This window comes from Eubalaena glacialis, chromosome 14 (assembly GCF_028564815.1).
Source record: "Eubalaena glacialis isolate mEubGla1 chromosome 14, mEubGla1.1.hap2.+ XY, whole genome shotgun sequence".
Taxonomy (NCBI): Eukaryota; Metazoa; Chordata; class Mammalia; order Artiodactyla; family Balaenidae; genus Eubalaena; species Eubalaena glacialis.
Genome location: NC_083729.1, coordinates 23,711,394 through 23,735,911, shown reverse-complemented (window position 1 = coordinate 23,735,911; position 24,518 = coordinate 23,711,394). Strand labels below are relative to the sequence as shown.

General features: G+C 42.8%; 1 protein-coding gene across 1 annotated transcript in view; it reads left to right on the top strand.

Moving 5' to 3' along the window:
* Positions 1–24,518, top strand: part of ALK (ALK receptor tyrosine kinase) — a 756,061-nt gene that overhangs the window by 403,554 nt on the left and 327,989 nt on the right. Inside the window, exon 5 of the mRNA XM_061210871.1 lies at positions 17,658–17,859. Coding sequence (XP_061066854.1) covers positions 17,658–17,859 — 202 coding nt within the window. The remainder of the gene's footprint in view (positions 1–17,657; positions 17,860–24,518) is intronic.

Sequence of the window (24,518 nt, the reverse complement as noted above, 5' to 3'; positions counted from 1 at the left end):
CACAGCACATGGAATGTCAGAGCTGATTACTATGAGGCTAAGATCCTGTGAGACTTCCACAAGGATATGGGTCAAAATTTGCTTTTTCAAATTTTTTTTTAACATCTTTATTGGAGTATAATTGCTTTACAATGGTGTGTTAGTTTCTGCTTTATAACAAAGTGAATCAGTTATACATATGTTCCCATATCTCTTCCCTCTTGTGTCTCCCTCCCTCCCACCCTCCCTATCCCACTGTTCTAGGTGGTCACAAAGCACCGAGCTGATCTCCCTGTGCTATGCAGCTGCTTCCCACTAGCTATCTATTTTACGTTTGGTATATATGTATATATGTCCATGCCACTCTCTCACTTTGTCACAGCTTACCCTTCCCCCTCCCCATATCCTCAATTTAAAAAAATGCGAAGAACAGCACAAATAAAGTAATACAATCTGCTACCTCTTAGCACAATTTCAAAAGTAACATGGAAGATTCTTATACCCTGACATCTGGGACTTAAAGCAAAAATTGAACAATCTGATTCCAGAGCTAAGAACCTACATAGAAAAGGGAAAACTTGAGGGAGACCTTCAAGATGGTGGAGGAGTAAGACATGGAAATCACCTTTCTCCCCACAAATACATCAGAAATACACTACATGTGGAACAACTCCTACAGAACACCTACTGAACGCTGGCAGAAGACCTCAGACTTCCCAAAAGATATATATTTTTTTTTTCCTTTTTCTCTTTTTCTGAGTGCTTCCTTGTGCTTCCCTGTGTGATTTTGTCTCTATAGCTTTGCTTTTACCATTTGTCCTAGGATTCTGTCTGTCCTTTTTTTTCTTCTTTTTTTAAGTATAGATTTTAGTGCTTGTTATCATTGGTGGATTTGTTTTTTGGTTTGGTTGCATTCTTCTTTCTTTTTTTTATTACTTTTAAATTTTTGTTTATTTTTGATAATTTTTTAAATTTTTTTATTTTAATAACTTTCTTTTCTTTTCTTTTCTTTTTCTTTCTTTCTTTTTTTCTCCCTTTTCTTCTGAGCCATGTGGCTGCCAGGGTCTTGGTGCTCCAGCTGAGTGTCAGGCCTGTGCCTCTGACGTGGAAGAGCTGAGTTCAGGACATTGGTCCACCAGAGACCTCCCAGCTCCACGTAACATCAAACAGCAAAAGCTCTCCCAGAGATCTCCATCTCAACGCTAAGACACAGCTCTACTCAACGACCAGCAAGCTACAGTGCTGGACACCCTATGCAAAACAACTAGAAAGACAGGAACACAAACCCACCCATTAGCAGAGAGGCTGCCTAAAATCATAATAAGGTCACTGACACCCCAAAACACACCACCAGATGTGGACCTGCCCACCAGAAAGACAAGATCCAGCCCCATCCACCAGAACACAGGCACTAGTCCCATCCACCAGGAAGCCTACACAACACACTGAACAAACCTTAGCCACTGGGGGCAGACACCAAAAAAACAGGAACTACGAACTTGCAGCCAGTGAAAAGGAGACCCCAAACACAGTAAGTTAAGCAAAATGAGAAGACAGAGAAACACACAACAGATGAAGGAGCAAGGTAAAAACCCACCAGACCAAACAAATGAAGAGGAAATAGGCAGTCTACCTGAAAAAGAATTCAGAGTAATAATAGTAAAGATGATCCAAAATCTTGGAAATAGAATGGAGAAAATACAAGAAATGTTTAACAAGGACCTAGAAGAACTAAAGAGCAAACAAACAATGATGAACAACACAATAAATGAAATTTAAAATTCTCTAGAAGGAATCAATAGCAGAATAACTGAGGCAGAAGAACGGATAAGTGACCTGGAAGATAAAACAGTGGAAATAACTACTGCAGAGCAGAATAAAGAAAAAAGAATGAAAAGAATTGAGGACAGTCTCAGAGACCTCTGGCACAATATTAAATGCACCAACATTCGAATCATAGGGGTCCCAGAAGAAGAAGAGAAAAAGAAAGGGACTGAGAAAATATTTGAAGAGACTATAGTGGAAAACTTCTGTAATATGGGAAAGGAAATAGTCGATGAAGTCCAGGAAGGGCAGAGAGTCCCATACAGGATAAATCCAAGGAGAAACACCCCAAGACACATATTAATCAAACTATCAAAAATTAATACAAAGAAAAAATGATAAAAGCAGCAAGGGAAAAACAACAAATAACGTACAAGGGAATCCCCATAAGGTTAGCAGCTGATCTTTCAGCAGAAACTCTGAAAGCCAGAAGGGAGTGGCAGGACATATTTAAAGTGATGAAAGGGAAAAACCTACAACCAAGATTACTCTACCCAGCAAGGATCTCATTCAGATTTGACGGAGAAATTAATCTAAATTTGACAGACAAGCAAAAGCTAAGAGAATTCAGCACCACCAAACCAGCTTTACAACAAATGCTAAAGGAACTTCTCTAGGCAGGAAACACTAGAGAAGGAAAAGACCTACAAAAACAAACCCAAAACAATTAAGAAAATGGTAATAGGAACATACATTTGATAATTACCTTAAATGTAAATGGATTAAATGGCTGAATGGATACAAAAACAAGGCCCATATATATGCTGTCTCCAAGAGACCCACTTTAGACCTAGGGACACATACAGACTGAAAGTGAGGGGATGGAAAAAGATATTCCATGCAAATGGAAATCAAAAGAAAGCTGGAGTAGCAATTCTCATATCAGACAAAATAGAATTTAAGATAAACACTATTACAAGAGACAAAGAAGGACACTACATAATGATCAAGGAATCAATCCAAGAAGAAGATATAACAATTGTAAATATTTATGCACCCAACATAGGTGCACCTCAGTACATAAGGCAAATGCTAACAGCCATAAAAGGGGAAATCGACAGTAACACAATCATAGTAGGGGATTTTAACACCCCACTTTCACCAATGGACACATCATCCAAAATGAAAATAAATAAGGAAACACAAGCCTTAAATGATACATTAAACAACATGGATTTAATTGTTATTTATAGGACATTCCATCCAAAAACAATAGAACACACTTTCTTCTCAAGTGCTCATGGAACATTCTCTAGGATGGATCGTATCTTGGGTCACCAATCAAGCCTTGGTAAATTTCAGAAAATTGAAATCATGTCAAGTATCTTTTCTGACCACAACACTATGAGACTAGATATCAATTACAGGGAAAAATCTGTAAAAAATACAAACACATGGAGGCTAAACAATACACTACTAAATAACCAAGAGATCACTGAGGAAATCAAAGAAGAAATCAGAAAAATACCTAGAAACAAATGACAATGAAAAAACGACGACCCAAAACCTATGGGATGCAGCAAAAGCAGTTCTAAGAGGGAAATTTACAGCAATAGAATCCTACCTTCAGAAATAAGAAACATCTCAAACAACCTAACCTTACACCTAAAGCAATTAGGCAAAGAAGGACAAAAAAAACACCAAAGTTAGCAGAAGAAAAGAAATCATAAAGATCACATCAGAAATACATGAAAAAGAAATGAAGGAAACAATAGCAAAGATCAATAAAACTAAAAGCTGGTTCTTTGAGAAGATAAACAAAATTGATAAACCATTAGCCAGACTCATCAATAATAAAAGGGAGAAGACTAAAACAATAGAATTAGAAATGAAAAAGGAGAAGTAACAACTGACACGGCAGAAATACAAAGGATCATGAGAGATTACTACAAGCAACTATATGCCAATAAAATGGACAACCAGGAAGAAATGGACAAATTCTTACAAAAGCACAACCTTCTGAGACTGAACCAGGAAGAAATAGAAAATATAAAGAGACCTATCACAAGCACTGAAATTGAGATTGTGATTAAAAATCTTCCAACAAACAAAAGCCCAGGACCAGATGGCTTCACAGGCGAATTCTATCAAACATTTACAGAAGAGCTAACACCGATCCTTCTCAAACTCTTCCAAAATATAGCAGAGGGAGGAACACTCCCAAACTCATTCTACGAGGCCACCATCACCCTGATACCAAAACCAGACAAAGATGTCACAGAGAAAGAAAACTACAGGACAATATCACTGATGAACATAGATGCAAAAATCCCCAACAAAATACTAGCAAACAGAATACAACAGCACATTAAAAGGATCATACACCATGATCAAGTGGGGTTTATCCCAGGAATGCAAGGATTCTTCAATATACGCAAATCAATCAATGTGATACACCATATTAACAAATTGAAGGGTAAAAACCATATGACCATCTCAATAGATGAAGAAAAAGCTTTTGACAAAATTCAGCACCCATTTATGATAAAAACCCTCCAGAAAGTAGGCATAGAGGGAACTTACCTCAACATGATAAAGGCCATATATGACAAACCCACAGCCAACATTGTCCTCAATGGTGAAAAACTGAAACCATTTCCTCTAATATCAGGAACAAGACAAGGATGCCCACTCTCATCACTATTATTCAACATAGTTTTGGAAGTGTTAGCCACAGCAATCAGAGAAGAAAAAGAAATAAAAGGAATCCAAATCAGAAAAGAAGAAGTAAAGCAGTCACTGTTTGCAGATGACATGATACTATACATAGAGAATCCTAAAGATGCTACCAGAAAACTACTAGAGCTAATCAATGAATTTGGTAAAGTAGCAGGGTACAAAATTAATGCACAGAAATCTCTTGCATTCCTATACACTAATGATGAAAAATCTGAAAGAGAAATTAAGGAAACACTCCCACTTACCATTGCAACAAAAATAATAAAATACCTAAGAATAAACCTACCTAAGGAGACAAAAGACCTGTATGCAGAAAACTATGACACTGATGAAAGAAATTAAAGATGATATAAACAGATGGAGAGACATACCATGTTCTTGGATTGAAAGAATCAACATTGTGAAAATGACTATACTACCCAAAGCAATCTACAGATTCAATGCAATCCCTATCAAACTACCAATGGCATTTTTCACAGAACTACAACAAAAAATTTCACAATTTGTATGGAAACGCAAAAGACCCCGAATAGCCAAAGCAATCTACAGATTCAACGCAATCCCTATCAAACTACCAATGGCATTTTTCACAGAACTACAACAAAAAATTTCACAATTTGTATGGAAACGCAAAAGACCCCGAATAGCCAAAGCAATCTTGAGAAAGAAAAACGGAGCTGGAGGAATTAGGCTGCCAGACTTCAGACTATACTACAAAGCTACAGTAATCAAGACAGTATGGTACTGGCACGAAAACAGAAATATAGATCAATGGAACAGGCTAGAAAGCCCAGAGATAAACCCACGCACATATGGTCACCTTATCTTTGATAAAGGGGCCAAGAATATACAATGGAGAAAAGACAGCCTGTTTAATAAACGGTGCTGGGAAAACTGGACAGCTACATGTAAAAGAATGAAATTGGAACACTCCTTAACACCATACAAAAAAAAATAAACTCGAAATGGATTAAAGACCTAAATGTAAGGCCAGACACTGTAAAACTCTTAGAGGAAAACAGAGGCAGAACACTCTTTGACATAGATCACAGCAAGATTTTTTTGATCCACCTCCTAGAGAAATGGAAATAAAAACAAAAATAAACAAACGGGACCTAATGAAATTGAAAAGCTTTTGCACAGCAAAGGAAACCATAAACAAGTTGAAAAGACAACCCTCAGAATGGGAGAAAATATTTGCAAATGAAGCAACTGACAAAGGATTAATCTCCAAAATTTACAAGCAGCTCATGCAGCTCAATATCAAAATAACAAACAACCCAATCCAAAAACGGGGAGAAGACCTAAATAGATATTTCTCCAAAGAAGATATACAGATTGCCAACAAACATATGAAAGAATGCTCAACATCATTAATCATTAGAGAAATGCAAATCAAAACTACAATGAGGTATCACCTCACACTAGTCAGAATGGCCATCATCAAAAAATCTACAAACAATAAATGCTGAAGAGGGTGTGGAGAAAAGGGAACCCTCCTGCACTGTTGGTGGGAATGTAAATTGATACAGCCATTATGGAGAATAGTATGGAGGTTCCTTAAAAAACTAAAAATAGAACTACTATACGACCCAGCAATCCCACTACTGGGCATATACCCTGAGAGAACCATAATTCAAAAAGAGTCATGTCCCACAATGTTCATTGCAGCTCTATTTACAATAGCCAGGACATGGAAGCAACCTAAGTGTCCAGCAACAGATGAATGGATAAAGAAGATGTGGCACATATATACAATGGAATATTACTCAGCCATAAAAAGAAACAAAATTGAGTTATTTGTAGTGAGGTGGATGGACCTAGAGTCTGTCCTTCAGAGTGAAGTAAGTCAGAAAGAGAAAAACAAATACCGTATGCTAACACATATATATGGAATCTAAAAAAAAAAAAAAAAAGTGGTTCTGAAGGACCTAGGGGCAGGACAGGAATAAAGATGCAGATGATGTAGAAAATGGACTTGAGGACACAGGGAGGGGGAAGGGTAAACTGGCACGAAGTGAGAGAGTGGCATGGACATATATACACTACCAAATGTAAAATAGATAGCTAGTGGGAAGCAGCCACATAGGACAGGGAGATTAGCTCGGTGCTTTGCGACCACATAGAGGGGTGGGATAGGGAGGGTGGCAGGGAGACACAAGTGAGAGGAGATATGGGGATATATGTATATGTATAGCTGATTCACTTTGTTATAAAGCAGAAACTAACACATCATTGTAAAGCAATTATACTCCAATAAAGATGTTAAGAAAAAAAAAAGCCATTTGGAATCTCTGTGTGCATGGATGGGGGCAATTGCTTTGTAAACTTCACAGGAGGATGATTGGGCCAGGACTTAACCATTGTGTAAAGGGTACCCCCTCCCTGTCAATATGAATAGACTTTTCTCTTGGGCTTGTCAATCTCTTAATGGAGGCTCCTTCTGCTTTCCTGCCTGGATAGGAAGGCATAAGCCTGACTGCCACTCTTCTGAAGTCTTGGGGTGGGGAGGAATAGGCTAGGGAATCTCACCATTTAGGATACAGTCTCTCCCTTAATCCCCTAGTAGTTAGTATGGTGTAAACCCATGACCTCACTTCTGCCTGTCTCCTGGACACTTTGTTATACAGCAGAAACTAACACAACATTGTAAAGCAATTATACTCCAATAAAGATGTTAAAAAAAAAAAAAAAAGGAAAACTTCATTTCATGCTTCTCTCCTTCCAAAGTGGATTTTGTTAACACCAAAGGCACTTTAGTCCCCTAACTCCTCCCTTCCCTACCCCGCCTGCAGCAAATACTTTTATCTCTCCTTCCTCCTTCTCTTTGAATTAAATCAATTGTTTAGTTTTCCTTTGGCTTCTCCTTTCTCCGTCTCATCAAATCAAGTGCTGTTCCGTTTTGCTTGAGGATTATCGCAATAAGCTCTTAGGGAAAAGAGGTTTCTCAGCACTTCAGCTTGTTTCCTTCTAGTTATTTGCTTTGCCTTTTATTATCTTTTTTTTTGCTGAGTCCCCAGGACACAGAGACACACAGAGTATGTAGAGATTTTTGGCCTTTTCCTTTTTTCCTGAATGAAACCTGTTGGTTAAAAAAAACAAAAACAAAAAAATATATGTCTCCCCCAAAAAGGTTTGTCCTTTTTAACAGGGTCAGAGATCTAAAATGAGATCTACATAAACATACACACATACACATGGATATATACATGTAAATATATGTATGTATTTATATATATATATATATATACACACACATATAGAGTATGTATACACATGCACACACACAAATATACATATATTCACTGTATACACACACAAGCATAAATATATGTTACCATTTCTAGGGAACTTTTTGCCTAAGTTAACTTGGACCTGAGAGATAGTTTACAGAAATCCACCAAATAGGCAAATGTACTACCACTTTACACTACAACTGAACTCATAGTGTTAAGATTAATAATACTGTTAAGAAAAATCAACTCCTTCTACCTCCCTTTCCTCCCTTAATGAACACACTTGGTTTTTCTAATCATTAGATCTCAAAAACCAATACCATTTCTCTTCAAAGTACTTCCTGATGAAGGTGCAGTAAAGCAATACATTTAAATTCTGGCGGTGGAGGGTAGCAGAGCTAATTCCCAGTATGTGACATCATAGCAGAGTGAGACAGTAAAAGTGCACAGGGCTGGGACTGGAGGAGCTGGGTCCTAACACAGCTCAGCTGCCTGCTGTGGAACCCAGGCATATCCCTTCAACCCCCTGGACTGAATGTCCTCACCTGCAAGGTGAAAAGGTTGGACTAAATAACTCCCAAGGGCTCTAAGTCTGGATTCCTAAGTTATCCCACTTTTAGGCAAGGCATGGCAATGAGGACAATGCCACCTATTCCTTCCTCTAAATTTCAAAACTTTGAACTAAAACCTAAAACCTGAGTTGGGATTACATGGGGTAGCAGAATTCGAATTTGAAAAATAAACAATAAAGGAACTCTTTCAGTGGTCCCAACTTGGTTTGGCACTTCATAAGACCACATGAACAGAGGAGACCCTCAAATACTTCTCAGATTGGGGGGACTACCCTAAGCCCCCATGAGTGATTTCCAGAGGATAACTCATCCATCTGGTTCCCACCTGCTCAGGGTTTAGTGTGTGACTTTAGATATGGGGCAGTCAGATAGACAGGCTTGATGCAATCTACTGGAGCCGGATGCTTAGAGCTGTGAAAGTGCAAAGAAAGAAAGTGATGTCTGGGGCAACTGGAGACCAAGCCATAGAACATTTGACCAAAAATATCATCATAAAACTCTATTATGGGCATGCAGATACTGGGCGTTCCACTGGACAGGGTGTCTGAAAATCTTGCTCCTGGTTCCAGATCTACCACTAATCTGCAGCGTGACCTTGGGCAAGTGTTTAACTTCTTTGCTTCTTGGTTTTCTCCCCAGTACAGCAAGCGATTAAGCTATGTGACCACCAAGTTTGTTTCTAGCTCTGACATTCTGAAAGTCAGATATGGAATGTAGCATCTTTAAGTATCCTCAGGTAGAGAGACGAACGTAGTAACCCAGAGGAGGCTTTCCAAAAGCATGATTCTGCTATAAGAATCTTAGTTTTTGATGAGAGGACAGTTTGAAAGTCATACAAAGAGAGAAGATTTAAGATTTAAGAGATGACATAGATGTAGATATAGATATATTATTCACTTCTATACTACCCTCATTCTTATCATGATGGTTTTTTCCTTTCTCACTTTCTGCAGATGGTCTCTAGAGCAGAAATAGAATAGAGTAGAGTTTTCAAAGCATATTCCATGGTACATGATACACAATAGCAAAAGAGTTCTGTGCCCAAAGGAGTTTGGGAAATTTCATTTTATGTTTTACTCTTGAGGAGTCACAAATCTTAATGGCATATTAAGGTTCTAAGACGTCCTGCAAGGAAAGAGCCTGTTTACTTTTGTTTAACTCAGTAATCCTCAAACTTACTTGATCCCAGAGCTTTCTCATACTACCTATTTACACCTTGTGGGGCTGGTGTTCTGTGGAACATACCCTGGGGGATGGCACGGCATTATTCTGTGACGCTGCACCTGGTGGCATGTGTCTGCACATTGCACTTCTTCTGTCCATATTCCAGCCCAATAAGCTTCTGCTGTTCTTTAAGCCCCACATAATATGAATGGCATCATTATCAGGCAATAGCTTGTAATAATGATTTAATAGTTTAATTGCAATATAGACAAATAGCCAGAGGTGCCAGAACTGTGTGTGAGTTATTGAGATGGAAATCTGTCCATTCATGCATTTGTTTATTTGTGTTCTCATGCAAAGAATATGATTAAGAGCCTTATGGTTCAGGATGGTGGACTGAGCACACATTTGTCTTCTTCTCTCCTGCAGTCCCACTAAAGCAATAATAAGGGATTCAACAGAGGAATAAATCCTGAATAGCAAACAGAACAGGAAGGGAACCATGAGTGAATTCTAGAGCACAAAGAGGAGATGGAAGCTGTTGATGGAGGAAATAAAGTGACCAAAGCTGAGAAAATGCTCCCTTTAGAGCAGAGGAGGGAGCCCATCTGCTGGGAGGCACCACGAGTACTGATAAGGGATCCTCTGAAGTAAAGATGAGAGTCAGGAGGAAGAATGAGATTCCTCTGTGGTGTGGTTAACCCATATTGTCTCTGCCCCCTTTTAACCCCATTTTCCCAGATGAAAACATAGCAGGATGCTTAACCATGAGGGAGAGAAACAGGGGGCTCTTCTCTAAAAATTCAAGTGGACCGGGAGAACTAGGGCTGCTAGTGGGAGTGTTCATGGTTCATGCAGAGCGTGACTGGTCCATGATGCTGGAGTTGGGGACCGGGCACTGCAGGGTGGCCGGCCCCCCACCAGCCATCAGGCCAATTCTGACATGGAGAGCAAGCACTGACTATGTGCAGAGAAGTTTCTATCCGCGCTCCTAGTTTCTCCTGTTTCTATATGAGGGGCTGATCCAGGACCACCCTACATATGATAGCCCAGAAACATGAAAAAGAAATAGCAACAAAAAAAATTGACTCCAGAGGAAACAAAGATAAATTAGGTAATAGAAGTTAACTTGAGAGATAAATCTCTTCAGAAAGATTTAAGACTGAGAAGAGGGGAATGAAAATATCAGAGAAATAATAAAACAAATTTACCAGAGATGAAAGAAATGTGTTTTCTGATTGAAAGAGCCCACCAAATGCTACCGCAGAATTTTTATAGAGATCCATTCCTAGATCCATTGTATTGAAATTTCAGCACCTCCGTGTTAAAGATCCTGAAGGCTTCCAAAGTGGGGGGGGGGCGGGGGGGAAAGCAGGTTGACTACAAAGAAATTAACAGTAAAACCAGCCTCAGACTTCACCTCAGTCACACAGTTGCTAGACAACACTAAAGCTAGGCCTTCAAATTTCTGAAGCACAATTTCTGATCTATAAACTATAGCCAGAAAATCTATTAACCAAGTATGAAAACAAAATAAAAATATTGCAGATATTCAAAGATTCGCCAAGAAGCTTTCCCCTGAGGAAATTTCCTGAGGATGGTGGGACTAATGGAAGAGCTCTAGTGAAAATGAATTCCAGAATATAGCTGTACTGGAGGCGCAGAAAGCAACTGGTACAAATTAAAAACATGGTGTCAACGTCTTCAAGAAGAAGGGAGAGATTTTTCAAGGAATGTGTAGAAGTGCTAGCAATATGGTGCAAAAGGCAAATAGAAAATAAATAAAAGAGAAAAGCAGTTAGAAATTTCTGAAAAAACAAAGTGCACAAGAGACTCCTGATTCAAATAAATATAAGGCAAATTATAATGTGCCACAATTTTGACAAGTGATGATGTAAGACACAGAGAGAGAGAGAGAGAATGAATTTTCATTTACTCTTGATGTTAGAAACATTCTCTGTGGAGTGGGATGCATTACTGGACCTATAAAGACGTTTATAAATATAACCATTGTTCACTGCAGTGAAAAATATATATATATATATAGTTTTCAGTATAAAAGCTCTGTTAATTGATTTTCAACATTTAGCATCAACCTATAAACAAAACACAAGAATTAATCATTCTTACACAACCTTGACAATATAGAGGAAAACATAGCTGCCTTGGGAGGTGGACGTGGAAAAATGCAGAAGAGCAGGAAGACTAATAGCATCATCTTCCAGGGAGGAGAGTCAGGTGATACTGTCTAAAGCTGATGGAACAAGTGATAAATTTGGCATGAAGAGTTAAAAAGGAAAGTAATAAAAAAGTAAAAAGGGATTAAAAAAAATAAAGAATAAGAAGGGGAATAGTATCATTTTTTTTTTACTGTACCATCAATGTTAAGGAGCCAAAATTGTTGCACCAACAAATAACTCTGTGATCATAATATCTAGAATCATGAGGGCAGCTGCCAAAAGAAATTAGAAATCCTTAAAAATATTTTTGGGACTTGGTGAGAGGAGCAGGATTTGGGGATAGTTTTTTCTTTTTTAATTATTATCATGAGCTACTCTGAACTATTTGACTCCTCACCATATGTGTAAATTACTTTCATTTTTAAAGTCATTGAGTGCCTGCCATATGGCAAGCATTGTGTTAAATACGAGACATTTAGAGGTGGTACCAGCCTTATAGCATCAGCATCTACAGAAACAAATGATGCTAGGACAAGAGCCCTTCCCAGGGATGCATTCATGTGAATTGGAAGAGAGGAAGCAGGGCAGGGAATCACAGTTTACAGAATATTTGGCCAATTGATTGAAACTGTTGGCATAGAAGCCTCAGAGAGGTGAATTAGGAGAAGAAGTCTTTAGGACTTAGGAGCTTTGAGATTTGACATGTTTCCTTTAGATTAATAATATTCTAGGCAGGCAGATAGAATTACTGACAATTTGGAGCTCTAAGCGTCCTCAGAGAGACTCTATCCAACCTTTTCATTTTACAAAGAAAGGAACCTTGGTAGTGGCAGAGCCAGGGCTCAAATTCAGTCCTTCTGATTCCAAGTTTAGTGATAGATAAAAGGAGCTCCAGACTGAGACACCCCTCAAAGCTGGAAATCAACATTCCTCACATACCTACTAAGGGCCAGGCACTGTACTGGCCACTCCATGCATGTAGTTTAATTTAATCTCCACGACAGCCATGTGAGGGAGGCTATACCCATATTAAATCTGAGCAAACTAAGGCTTAAAGAGTTTAAATAATTTGTCTAAAGCCTAGAACTGGATAGAGATAGAGCCTGAATATGAAAGAGTCTGTCTGATCTCAACATTCATGCCCCTTGGTTTCTGGCTCATAATTTGAGCCCTGCTGGCTGGGATAAGAGCAACACATCCCTATGCTGGTGACCAGAGGTAAAAATAATAACCACTTCATATTTAATCATTGAACACATCAACACAATCCAATAAGGAAACCATGATTGTGGCACCGTGTAAGCAGGGCTCTTTGATCTGCCTCTCCATCCCCCATGGCCCACACTGGGGGAAGGTCTGTGAGCTGCCAGGCCATCCTTCTTAATTAGAAGGGACCCCAGGAGCCTTCCCATAGCCCCAAGCTATTCTGAGCAAAATAAACAGAAAACAGGGAAAGAGGGAGAGGAGAGATAAATTCTCACTGACTTTAAAAGATTTATACTGACAATATCCCAAGGAGCTTATGAAATGTATTTTTTCCTTTTATTTTCTTTTTTGGAGGTAGAAGAAAGCTGCTGATGAAGAGATAGCTCTCAACTATGGAGTTTCATTGAGAGTGAAAATACTTTAAGCTCAATCCCTTATTGATAGTCCAGTTGCACAAAATAAAATTCATATAAACATTATCTCACATATTAGAACTGGAAAAGTAATCCATCTTCCAGTCAACTTTGAAAGAGTCTCATTATTGAGGTACTGAATCACAAGGACAGAATTTAAATGTGTTTCCACACCCAGGAGGGAGGAACGGTGGTACAGGATGAGCCCCAAAGCCCCAGCAACTTCAGCTTGATTTGCTCCTGCTGGGAACTTGAGTTTTGCACGGGTGTGTGTGTGTGTGCGCGTTCGTGCACACGTGCACGCACAAGCACACTTGCATGTAATCTTTCTGAGAAAAAGGGAAGCACCTCCTTTATTTTGCCCACATTCTTTCTTTTAGTAGCTAAAAAAACTGGTTTCAATCCAACTTTCCACCAACTAAAAATACCAGAGTAGGGTCTCAGACCAAGACACAATTGTTGCTCCCTAATATGTGGCATGTGTGGCTTCATCCTAACCCCAGAATGCACCCCCAATGTGTCTGCAGCAAGACTGTGCCCCCAGAGATGCTTCCAGGGCTCTCACTTGCTCTGAAAAGATATACACTAGCCTAGTGTTAGAAGCCCCGGTAGAGTCCCAAAGTCTGTCCCTCACATAGCACCTTTGCTTACAAAGGTAACATACTAAACACATCACATTTGCATTTAGTCTCGTCCTTGCCTAGTGTGAACTGGTGGTAGAGGATGAGGTTGGGTCAGTTTTGATCCCTCCTGCCCCCACCATACCAAATTAATCTTCCTGAAGCACCACCCTGATGATGTCCCTATCCCGCTCAAAAACCGTTTCTGGCTCCCTATTATCCACAAAGTAAAGTTGAACATCTTTAGCTGGGAATGAAATGTTCTCTGTGGTCTGGTCCACACTCACTGCCCTTCCTTATTTCCCAGCCTTCTCTTCACATGTGCCACTCTGCAGCCAAACGCCACTACACATTTTCTACATTTCTGCCTTGACTCCTCTTCCTCTCAACTCTCGCACAGCTGTTTCTGCCAATATCCTTGTTTTTCTCTCCCTTTAAGACCTAGTTCAAAGGTCATCTTCTTTATGAGTCTTCCCAACTGAACCTAATGTCTCTTTCGTGGAGCCTCCCCAAGTGCTTTATCTCTATGTGTCTTATGACTCTATAACCTCTACTTTTGATTAAAGTTAGTGCAGACATCTCATCACCCCTATGGGACCTCGAGTTCCTTGAAAGCCAGAGCTGTGTCTGGCTCATGTCTGTGTCCCCAGGGCAGAGCCAGTGGTTGGATGTTTGCTCAAAGCAGGCATCCAATAAATGAAATTTGAGGGCAGAAAGGAGTAAGGAAGCCAGTGAACAAATGGATTTGGTCCAGTACCCATCTGCCCGTCTTTCTCCCTTCCCATCCGTCTGGGCTCCTGAGATATACAACTTGCCTGCAAGGCACCCTGGTCATATTTTAAGATAAAGAATACAGTGGGAAAATGAGAAAGATACAAGGGAAAGAGCACTGGTTAGGAGTCCAGAGACCTGGAGTCTGGTCGGTCTCTGGACTTCAAATTAAGACTGGGCAAGTCATTTCCTCATTCTGATCTCCAGTCTGCTTCTCTAGAAAAGCGAGGACATTACATTAGATCATCTTAAAGTCCTTTCTTTTTTTTCAAAATTATAACTTTAATATCCATAAATGAGAACTTTATATAAACTCATTTAAAGTAGTTAGAATTGGCTGATAGCAACAAGACTTGACGTGATAGTTGAAACAAGTAGAAAGTTGCTATTTTAGTTTGTAATAAATCATAGAAAAAGTTTCTAGCACGGGCTCAGCAGTTGTACATTGTCAGGGTTAGTAAATGTATTAACTTTTTCCATATAGTCACAAGGTGGTTGCCACATATTAGCTGTCACAACCTCATTCAAGGCAGCAAGAAGGAAATAGTGGTGGGAGTGACACCATCGCTTCTGTAAAGAAAGGAAACTCTTCCCAAGACACGGCCAGTGGATCTCTGCTTACAAAACTCCTTGTTCAAAGCCAAGTTCACTCTTAACTGAAATGAAGGCTTGAGACATGAACATTTAATCAGACTTATAGTACCCCAGTTGCCAAGAAAGAATAGTGAATTGGATGAGAAGTAGGTAACCAAGAACATCAACAGCATTGGTGTAGCCTCTTTATAAAAACAGTTTCACATCAAAGGATGATCCCTGTGGGGATAGAATTATTTAGGAGCACTTTTTAAAAAGTAACTAAAGGCAACCCCAATCTAAACAGTATCAGAAGCAATAGTTTACCTTATTAGAGACAAATTTTGGAAAGGCCCATAAGTTTAAATGAGTCATATTCCTACCTAAAACACTGAATTTGTTAATATGCATTTGTTTGTTTTAATTTACTTTGTTTGAATAATGTTTATATAACTTCTATGTTTTCAAGGCAAAACTGGGATAGAGGAGGAGGAAAACATTTAAAAGTACCTCCAATTCCTTCTGGTCCCATTTCCTATTTTCATCTATTAATAATCCCACATAGTTTTCACTATTTAAAGTCCTTTCTAATTCTGAGTCTTTAATTCTAATTCCTTTCTTTTACCTCTGTGCCCGTGACAAGAATGTCTCCCCATGGTAAAACAGGATAATAATATAGGTTATTTACTGAGGGTTGTAGAGCACTTTTCAAAGGCCCATAGGCCATGCTGAAACTTCCCAATAATTACAGAGGGTTCAGTTTCCAGTACTGACCCAAGTCCCTGATTCAACTCAGAAACAGTCTTGTGCTGACCTCATCCTGATTGTAACCAGAAGTCACATTTATCTACTTCCAGAATATTGCAACTCTCCAAATTCCTGACACAATATGTGTCCTTGGAAATGCTTTGCTTCTGGTAAGAATCCCCTTCTTTCATCTGCATCATTCTTTATTGTAGGCTGCTAGTTCCTTTGCCTACTCGGTAAATTGGGTTATCTGCATAAGGAGACTAATTCAAAGCGCTGGGGGCTGATTAAAGAAGGCTGAGCACATGTTAGCTGGTTTCTACAGGAGTTGGGGATCTTGTGGGACTAGGCTTTCACTGCAAAAGGAGCAGCATCTAAAGGTCCAAAACTTCAATGCAGAGTGTAGCAAGTAAAATTAATGCATCAGAAGGAATACCGGGAACAATAAAATGGTGCCGTGCTTTTATGCTGACAGTAATCCCCATGAATACAAGGTTCTTGTAGGTCTCTTGGACTGTGCTACTGGAATTAGGGTTGGCTTGCCCCAGAGGGAAACTCTACAGGCATGGCACCAGGAGGGATTTGTAGGGCTCTCTTTGTGGAGACCAGTTGCAAACACATATGATTCATAGACTCAGGAGCTGAAATGAATCTTAAGAGCTTATTGACTTCAGCCAACCCTTCCCACCCCATTTTATAAATGAGGAAACTGAAACCAGAGAAAGTTAATGCTTTGCCCAAGATCACTTAGCTAGAAAGCAAAGGAGTGGGAGCCATGATCTTAGCTACATAATAAGTGACCCAAATAAGCCACCCACCTCTCAGAGAAAACCTTGAACTGGTCACTATTTGGGAGCCTAGAGCCAACCCATACATTCCTGGGAAACTCTGAATTGTCTAACAGATGTCACTTGAGTCTGAAGTTGGCTTGAGTGTGATATGGAGAACTCAGGTCAGCTCTGATTTAAACTGTGACCCATAGGGTGGCCTGAGATACCCCAGAGTGCCCTGGTTTGTGAGGTGTGGAGATATGCTACATGGATGTTTATAGGATGGAACTGATGTCCTGGCTCCACTCTGGGAACGTGTACGGAGGGAGGGACTCTCTTTAGGCTGTCCTCTTCCACCAAGAACATCTTAGCACTTGGGTTGAGTTTCTGACTCTCATCACTCTTTGGGGATTAAATAATCTGTCCTAGTCTTCTGTTTCTTATGGGACTTTGTTAATTGTGCCTACTGGCTGGGAAAGAATCTGTGAGTTGTCATCTCTAACTTAGAAGACAGTCGAAACCAAATAATTATTTTATAAGGGTGTTTCCTCTCTACCTAAAACTGGGTAATGTGCTCTCCATGCTTACCTCACATAATCCTCACAACCATTGAAGTAGATGTTTTCATTCCCATTTTACAGATGAGGAACCTGAGTCTCAAGAACATAGAGCTAGTAAGTAGGGGAGCTAAGGTGAGAACCTTGATCTGCCTGATGATAAAGCCCAAGTCCCAGGTCACCATCCTCTTGCCTCAGGCTTTGCTTTTTACAAAGACAACCTAAGAGAGGGGGAAGAGGGCTAGGTGTGTGTAAGGAAGGTGAGAAAGGCCTCCAGCATCGTTGGTCTCTAAATCCCGCCACAGAGCTGATGCTGGGCCTCCCTTCTGGACACACTGCAGAGTCACTTTCCCTGTCTCTTGGCAGGCGCCTTCCTCCTCCTCAACACGTCGATGACCTCCAAGCACACCATCCTGAGTCCATGGATGAGGAGCAGCAGCGAGCACTGCAGGCTGGCCGTCTCGGTGCACAGGCACCTGCAGCCCTCCGGGAGGTACGTCGCCCAGCTGCTGCCCCACAATGAGGCTGGAAGAGAGATCCCCCTGGTACCCACTCCAGGAAAGCATGGGTAAGTCCTTCCCCATGTCCAAAATCCATTACGTAAATGGAGATTTGGCTTTTGGCTACAAATTTCCAGAACACCCTGGAAATTTGACATCTACTTAATTGACATCTATTTAAAGCTCACAATCGTCCTTTAATGTGTAGGGTCCAGATTGAGCCATTACTGCTAATATTCCCTGCATGGTGTCTTGGGCACTGATCTGTGGGGTCCTCTGGCTGCCCAGGCTGACGGTCCTTCCAGAGGCCAGAGGACCAGCTGGCAGAGTGGACATTTAATGAGTGGGTATTAAAGATGTTCGTTTCCCAAAGTCCAGATGGAGCCAAGAAGGAAACAGCCAAGGGGAGTGTTAAAAGGCCAATATGAAAGTAATTTAATATGCTGGAAACTGGGTTTTACCAGAAGAAATTTGGCAGGAAGGGAAAGAGCAAACAATTGTGGCTGCCCAAGTAGGTCCTACAGCAGTGTGGGACACCACAGCAGAACAGGTCAGGGATGCCACACGGTATCAGTTCAGGAGAAGAACATGATTTGTTCTAGAACCTCTAAGGCTTACACAACATTGAAGTCACACCCAATACCCATGTCGGTGAACTTAAGCTTCCTGGACACACTCACATGCTTCCTCAGTGACCCATCAGGCCTCTAGAAGTAGAGACACTGGAAAGCAAACCTGAACAAGGGAATCTCTGTGCCTGCCTTTTTTCTCATTCCATAAGACTTCAGTTTTGAGGGGTCCCTGCTCTGATAATCAACAAGAGTGAGAGATCCTTCTTTGTGGCGTGTTTGCTAGAGAAAGACCTCAAATTTTTCCCTCTAAGAAAATACTTTTCAGAAAGGCTCCATTTGAACAATGATGTTACCCATCTCCATGGTGTGCTGGGTCAGTGGGGAGATGCTGCCTACTGCAATTCCGATAAAGCTATACGGCCTCCTTGCTCATTTCTTGAAAGTCTCCACCCCACTCTTCTGCTACTGGCCCATCTGTATTTATTTGTGTTTCAAAGAACTGCAAGCTGCTACAATCCCAGCAGGAATGAAATCTTGTCTTCAAAAAGGTGTTCTCCTCATACCTAAACTCATATCTATCTTCTTGCCTCTGAAATGTCTCGTTGGACTGGCTGGGAGGGGCCCAGCCACCAATTGTGTCTATTCACCAGAAATCAGGAATGTCGGGTGTGTGAGCTGCCCACTGTTAGGGATGAGCCATCTTCTGATGGCCAAGCCTTCCTCCAGCGTAGCCTCCTTTTCTTGTGAGAAGCCCCAGATGGCGAGGTCTCCCATCCATGGGTGGGGATGGCGGTGGCCTCGGCTGCAGTGCCATCCTGTATGTGTTTGCCCAGCCCCATGAGCTGTTTGTTTTGACTTCTGCTCAACATTCCTGCCCCACCAAGCCTGGCAGAGACCAGAGAGTGCTGCCTGGGGCTGCTGGGACTTCAGGCAATCAATCTGTTGAGGTGCTAGGTAGCGGGTAGGGAGACATTGATGTCACAGGTGGACATGGAGTTTGGGGTCTCCCTGAAATGCAGGCTGAGAATGTGCATGTGTGTGAGGGGACAAGTGCTGCAGGATTTCAGCACTTCCCAAGTAGCAGGGCCTGGTCCCTGTCTAGCATCCTCAGGAAAACGATAGCTCCTCCGTGTGACGGGCCATGGGGGCTTGCTAAGAGCTTTCCCCTCTTTATCTTCCTGTGCTCATAACTACCAACTGAGTTCCCATTAACAAACAGGAAAACTGAGGCAGAGAGAGGAGGTAGGCAGGCTATTTATAGTTGCCTTAACTGGACCCCAGGTCTCCCCTTTCCTCATTCGGGCTGTTTTTGGGAAACCAATAGCCTCTCAGCAGGAATTCAGGGGGTAAAGGATGGGGTTGGGAAAGAGGAAATGGAAGATGAAGGAACCTTGCAAAAAGAGCTGATCTAGATTCTCTGAAGAGCCAGGGAGCATGTGATGGCAGCCTTTTCCTCCACATGTGGTGAGAACAAGGAGACCAATACTGCCCGGTACAGGAGGCTGTGAGCTTCCCCTGAGGCTGCCCTGGCCGCCAGTCTCCGTGTCCACCCTGCTGGCCAATGCATTTTCTTCCCAGCCTGACTCTTCCATCACCAGGATCAGTCTGCCCCCTGGAGGGTGGGAGCTGAGGCAGGAGAAAGGGAGCAGGGGTGCTCGGCAAGCCCATTGACCTGATGGCTTTGCTAGGGCTGCCCCTACATCTTCAGGGGCTTTGCCTCAGGCCAGGCTCTGTGCGCCTTGTGCCAAGATGTTCTCCCCTCGCCCTGGCAGGGCCATCGTGGAGTCTGGTGATGAGCAAGAGTGATTCCAGTTTAAATTAAAGATGCCTGAGCTAGCCTCCCCAATAACAAGGTCAGCGTGGTGAGGGTGCAAGGGGGCAGCTGAAGGGCCGACCCGTAGACGGCTTTGCTGCGTGGAGGAGCTCTGCTGCCCGGGCCTGGCAAGCTGCAGGTCACAGGCACTTGTCCAGCAACTCAGAGAGCTCTGGCTGTTCATGTCGGCTTGGATCTGAGTTGCTCAGCCTCGGTACTATTGACATCTAGGGCCAGACAATTCTTTTTGTGGGCACTGTACTGAGCATGGTCCTCGGCTTCCCAGGCCTCTACCCACTAGATGCCAGTAGCACCTCCCCTGCTTGTGACAACAAAAATGTTTCCAGACGTTGCCAAATGTTTCCTGGGGAGCAAAATTGCCCCACTGAGACCACTGAAATAAATAGAGCATTTTAGAGTGGGGAGGAGCCCTGGGATTTACCCGGTTCAACCGTGTCAGTTCACAGGTGTGGGAACTAAGGCCAGGAGAGGTAAGGGACTTGCTCCCTGTCACATGATGAGTGTCAGTGTTGGGAGGCAAGTGTCTTGAGCCCTACACTCATGTGTACGTGCCAGCCACTGTACCAGGTACTGGGTTTCACAGACACATAAGGCCCATCCCTACCCTATAACAATAGTAATTGTTATTACTATTACAATAGTAATAACTATTGTTAACACTAATTACACACTTCCTAGATGTGCTAGCCAATCACTGCTGTGCACTTTACATGCCTTTTCGTATTTAATACTCAACAACACAATGAAGTAGGTACTGTTATTATCTTCCATTTCACAGATGAAGAAATTCAGTGAAGCCAAATAACTTGCCCAAGGTCACTGGCTAGACAGGGAGGAGGGGGTCTGACCCTAACCAGCCTGACGTCAGACTATTTTTACCCATTGCTGGAAGAGCTCAACTGGACCACAGTAGTGCAGCAGAAAAATTATTATGCTCTTGAATCAAAGCCCTAAATTTAAGTCCTGTTTCACTATTCAATCGTCAGTTCAATGAACAATCATTTATTGGGTATTTTGTATTTGTTAGGACCATAGAGGTGATAGGGATACAGAAGGCCAGCCTTTGATGGTTCATGAAAGGATATTCCATGAATGAGCTCTATGACCTGAGGCAAACTCCATCCCCACCTAAGCCTTGGTTTCCCCATCTGTAAAGCGGGGATGATGCTGCGGGCCCAGCTCACACGGTCGTGTGGGGTCATGTGGGGTCAGGTGGGGTCAGTGCAGTGAGGATGTGAAGGGTTTTGCACTCTGAGCAGGATGCAAATGTAAGAGGCCATTACTTAATACCCTCATCTGCTCTGCTCTGCTCTGCTTACAATTGGGGATCACAAAGGATTGAGACTCGTCTGCTCTCTGATTATGGAGTCAGTGTCAGACTCAAGAATCTGTTGGTTTTGAGGTCCTTGGCAGTTTGCCCCGCTGGAAGCTCATCCCTTTAATATCAGAGATGACCCCAGCAGCCCAGTGATCAGCGTGGCGAGGGGGACGTGGTGAAACCTTGGCGGTGATAAGAGTGGTGACTACAGATGGCTTCCTCTCAGCGCAGAACATGGTGGTGCGGGGACCGCTACTGGGAAAACAACATTCGGCATTTGTAGTGACGAGGAAGGAAGTTGTCACAGCAAAGTCGGCTGGGGAGAGCCTGACTCAGAGGAAAGACAAGTCAGAGGCCACCAAGTCCCCAGGAAACCACTAAGTCGTGAGCACTCGGTGCAGCCGCCTGCGTGGAGGCACTGGAGGCTGGGGAGGCTGCTGGGGAACCCCAGCACTGCTCCCCGTCTCATCACCTGGAAGGCCGCAGCAGCGTGCGTGGCATCTAAATGATTCAGAGCGCGAGCGCCTGAGTCTGCCAAGGCGGCCTGGCTCGGCCCGGGGCCTCCCAGGGGACAGCCGACGACGCGTGCCTGGCCTGCTCGTCTGCCCGGCCAGAACGGCCACAGAAGCAAGGAAGCAGAGAAATGGGCTGTCAGACAGCCAGCCCCGCTGGCCACAGAATCCAGCAGGCAGAGGACATCTTAACTCTGAATTAGAGGCCACGAAGTTCCATGAATTGAATGAATATAATAATGCCTATTTAATATGATGAGTCGTGAAACGGCATGAGGAAGATGGCTCACATTGTGCCCAACTGTAGTAGATACTTAATACATGCTAGATGATCCTTCTCAGTTCATAATTCATTTAACTCCCATGGATGGAGCGCCACCGAGTAATAGGTGCTAGGAACACACAGCCGGAGATGACACAGGCACGGCTTTCAAGGAGCATCCAGTCCAGTAAGGGAGAAACAAGCAAAAACATCTGCTTAAGCAGATGTTTTTAAATTAGGGCCCAGAAATCTTAAGAGGCTGAGCTAAGATCACTGGCCAGCAAAGCCAGCACAGGCAGCCCAGCTCCTGCTTCTGCCTCCGGCACGTCCCTGCCTTTCAGCTGAAAGCTGTTTTAGAAAGAGCAGTCGGCAGCAGTTGGCATTGTGAAATCGGCGCCTTCCTGGACCCAAGAATACAAGCACAAGGGTTGGCGGTGTCTCAGGCTGTAAGAGCGACTCTCCAAGCCTCCTTCCAGGACATCGTCACGAGTCTTCCTTCCTCTTCACGCACACAGTTTCTCCTGCCTCGGGTGTCTGGGGACTTTATTACGTGTGACCAGAACTACACAGTGTGTGGAGGGAAGAATTAGACACTGAGGGGATAGAAGTTGCCAATCTTTTGAATGACTAATGCTTGAAAAGATGTTTTAAACCTAAAGGATTTGGTGATACCCGGGCTTGAGCCAAGATAAGCGGTCAGGGCCTTTTCACAGCACAAACAAGGCTCATTCCAGTGGGTAGCAGAGAAACAAGATTCTTCATGGCATGAAGCTTCACCTTTCTGTGGGAGCTTAACCCCTACGCTCAGAGGAGACTTGAGTTCCATCTGTCCCGTTGATTTCCTGATGTGAGAAGCCAGGCCTAGAGTCCTGATGAGGTATGATGAAGGTCAAAGTGCAGGCTCCTGGCAAAGCCAGGACTCACACCCATGTTGGACCCCAGAGCCCAGCCCTCCTGTGCTCTCGTTTGTCTGTCTCTCAGCTGAATAGTTGCATCAAGAAATTCTCAAATTCATTGCCCTTAGATTAAAAACTGCAGCCCCCTGCCCAGGTGAAGAAAAACCCACGTCCGTGCTGTGTACCCACACAGCTGCCATGTTTATTTAAACCAGTCAGTTCTGACCAAAGAGCCCAGCTTTGAAACCAGAAACAATCCTAATGGGAGACCTGCCGAAGTAATTCAACCCAAAGCGATATTGATTCGTGGGCGTCAGGAAGTGTGCTGTCAGTCGGGGCTCCACCGCTCATTTGCAGTGTGGTAATAGAACAATCAAAGCTCTTCCCCGCCTCAGCTTCTTACCTCCTGAAGTGGAGATTCCAGGGCCCCCGCCCCTTCTTCCATCCTGCGACGCCAACACACCGCCTCAGGTTGCCACTCAGGATGGAAGAGCGGGAAATGCTAGACTCTGCTCTACGTACGGGCCCCCCAGTCTGGCACACAGGACAGTTACCCACTACTGACCCACAGAGACCTCCCACCGCTAATGTACAGAACCCTGGATTTTCCTATAAACAGACCAGTTGGTCTCAGCAGGCTGAGTGAGGAACAGGCTCAGGGTAGGGCAACGTGGAAAGATGACGCAGGGCATTTGCTTCTGAAAAGATGCCTGACTGCCTTTGCCAGGCTGTGCTAGGTTTAACTTCAGTCAGCCCAGGGCACTGTGGCAGGTCTGGCCAGCATGGGGAAATCAGAGGCCTGTGGCATTCAGCATCCCCGGCCAAAGTTCTCCTCACATACTGATAACAGGATAAACGCGATCAGGAATAAAAAAAGGTGATCGTTTATTGAAATTGATGCCCTTGAGTGGCAGTGTCACAATGCTTTCATTTCAGGCCCAGCTTCTTCTCACTTTCAAAGTCATTCGTAGTGTCAGCTTCTCCCTTTTCCCCTTGGTCTGAATAACACACTAATAAATATACAATAAGGGCTTTAATGCCCAGGTGATTTACACTAAAAAGAGAGAGCCATTCAAAGGCTTTAAAGATGATTTTTAAAAGCCTTAAAACTCACACCTAGGCTTGTCAGGGGCATATTTCCCGGACACCCTGTCACGGGAACAGTCGTGCAGCCGGGAGCTCTCTGAGCAGAGGCGGTCGTGAGATTCCAGTCCTAAGTGTGCGGAGGGGTAGGCCCCACACAGTGTGGGCTTGGGCAAGTCTCTGGGAGCCTCAGCTTTCCTATCTGTATAATGGTAATAATTGAACCACCTCATAGGGCGGTTGTGAAGTT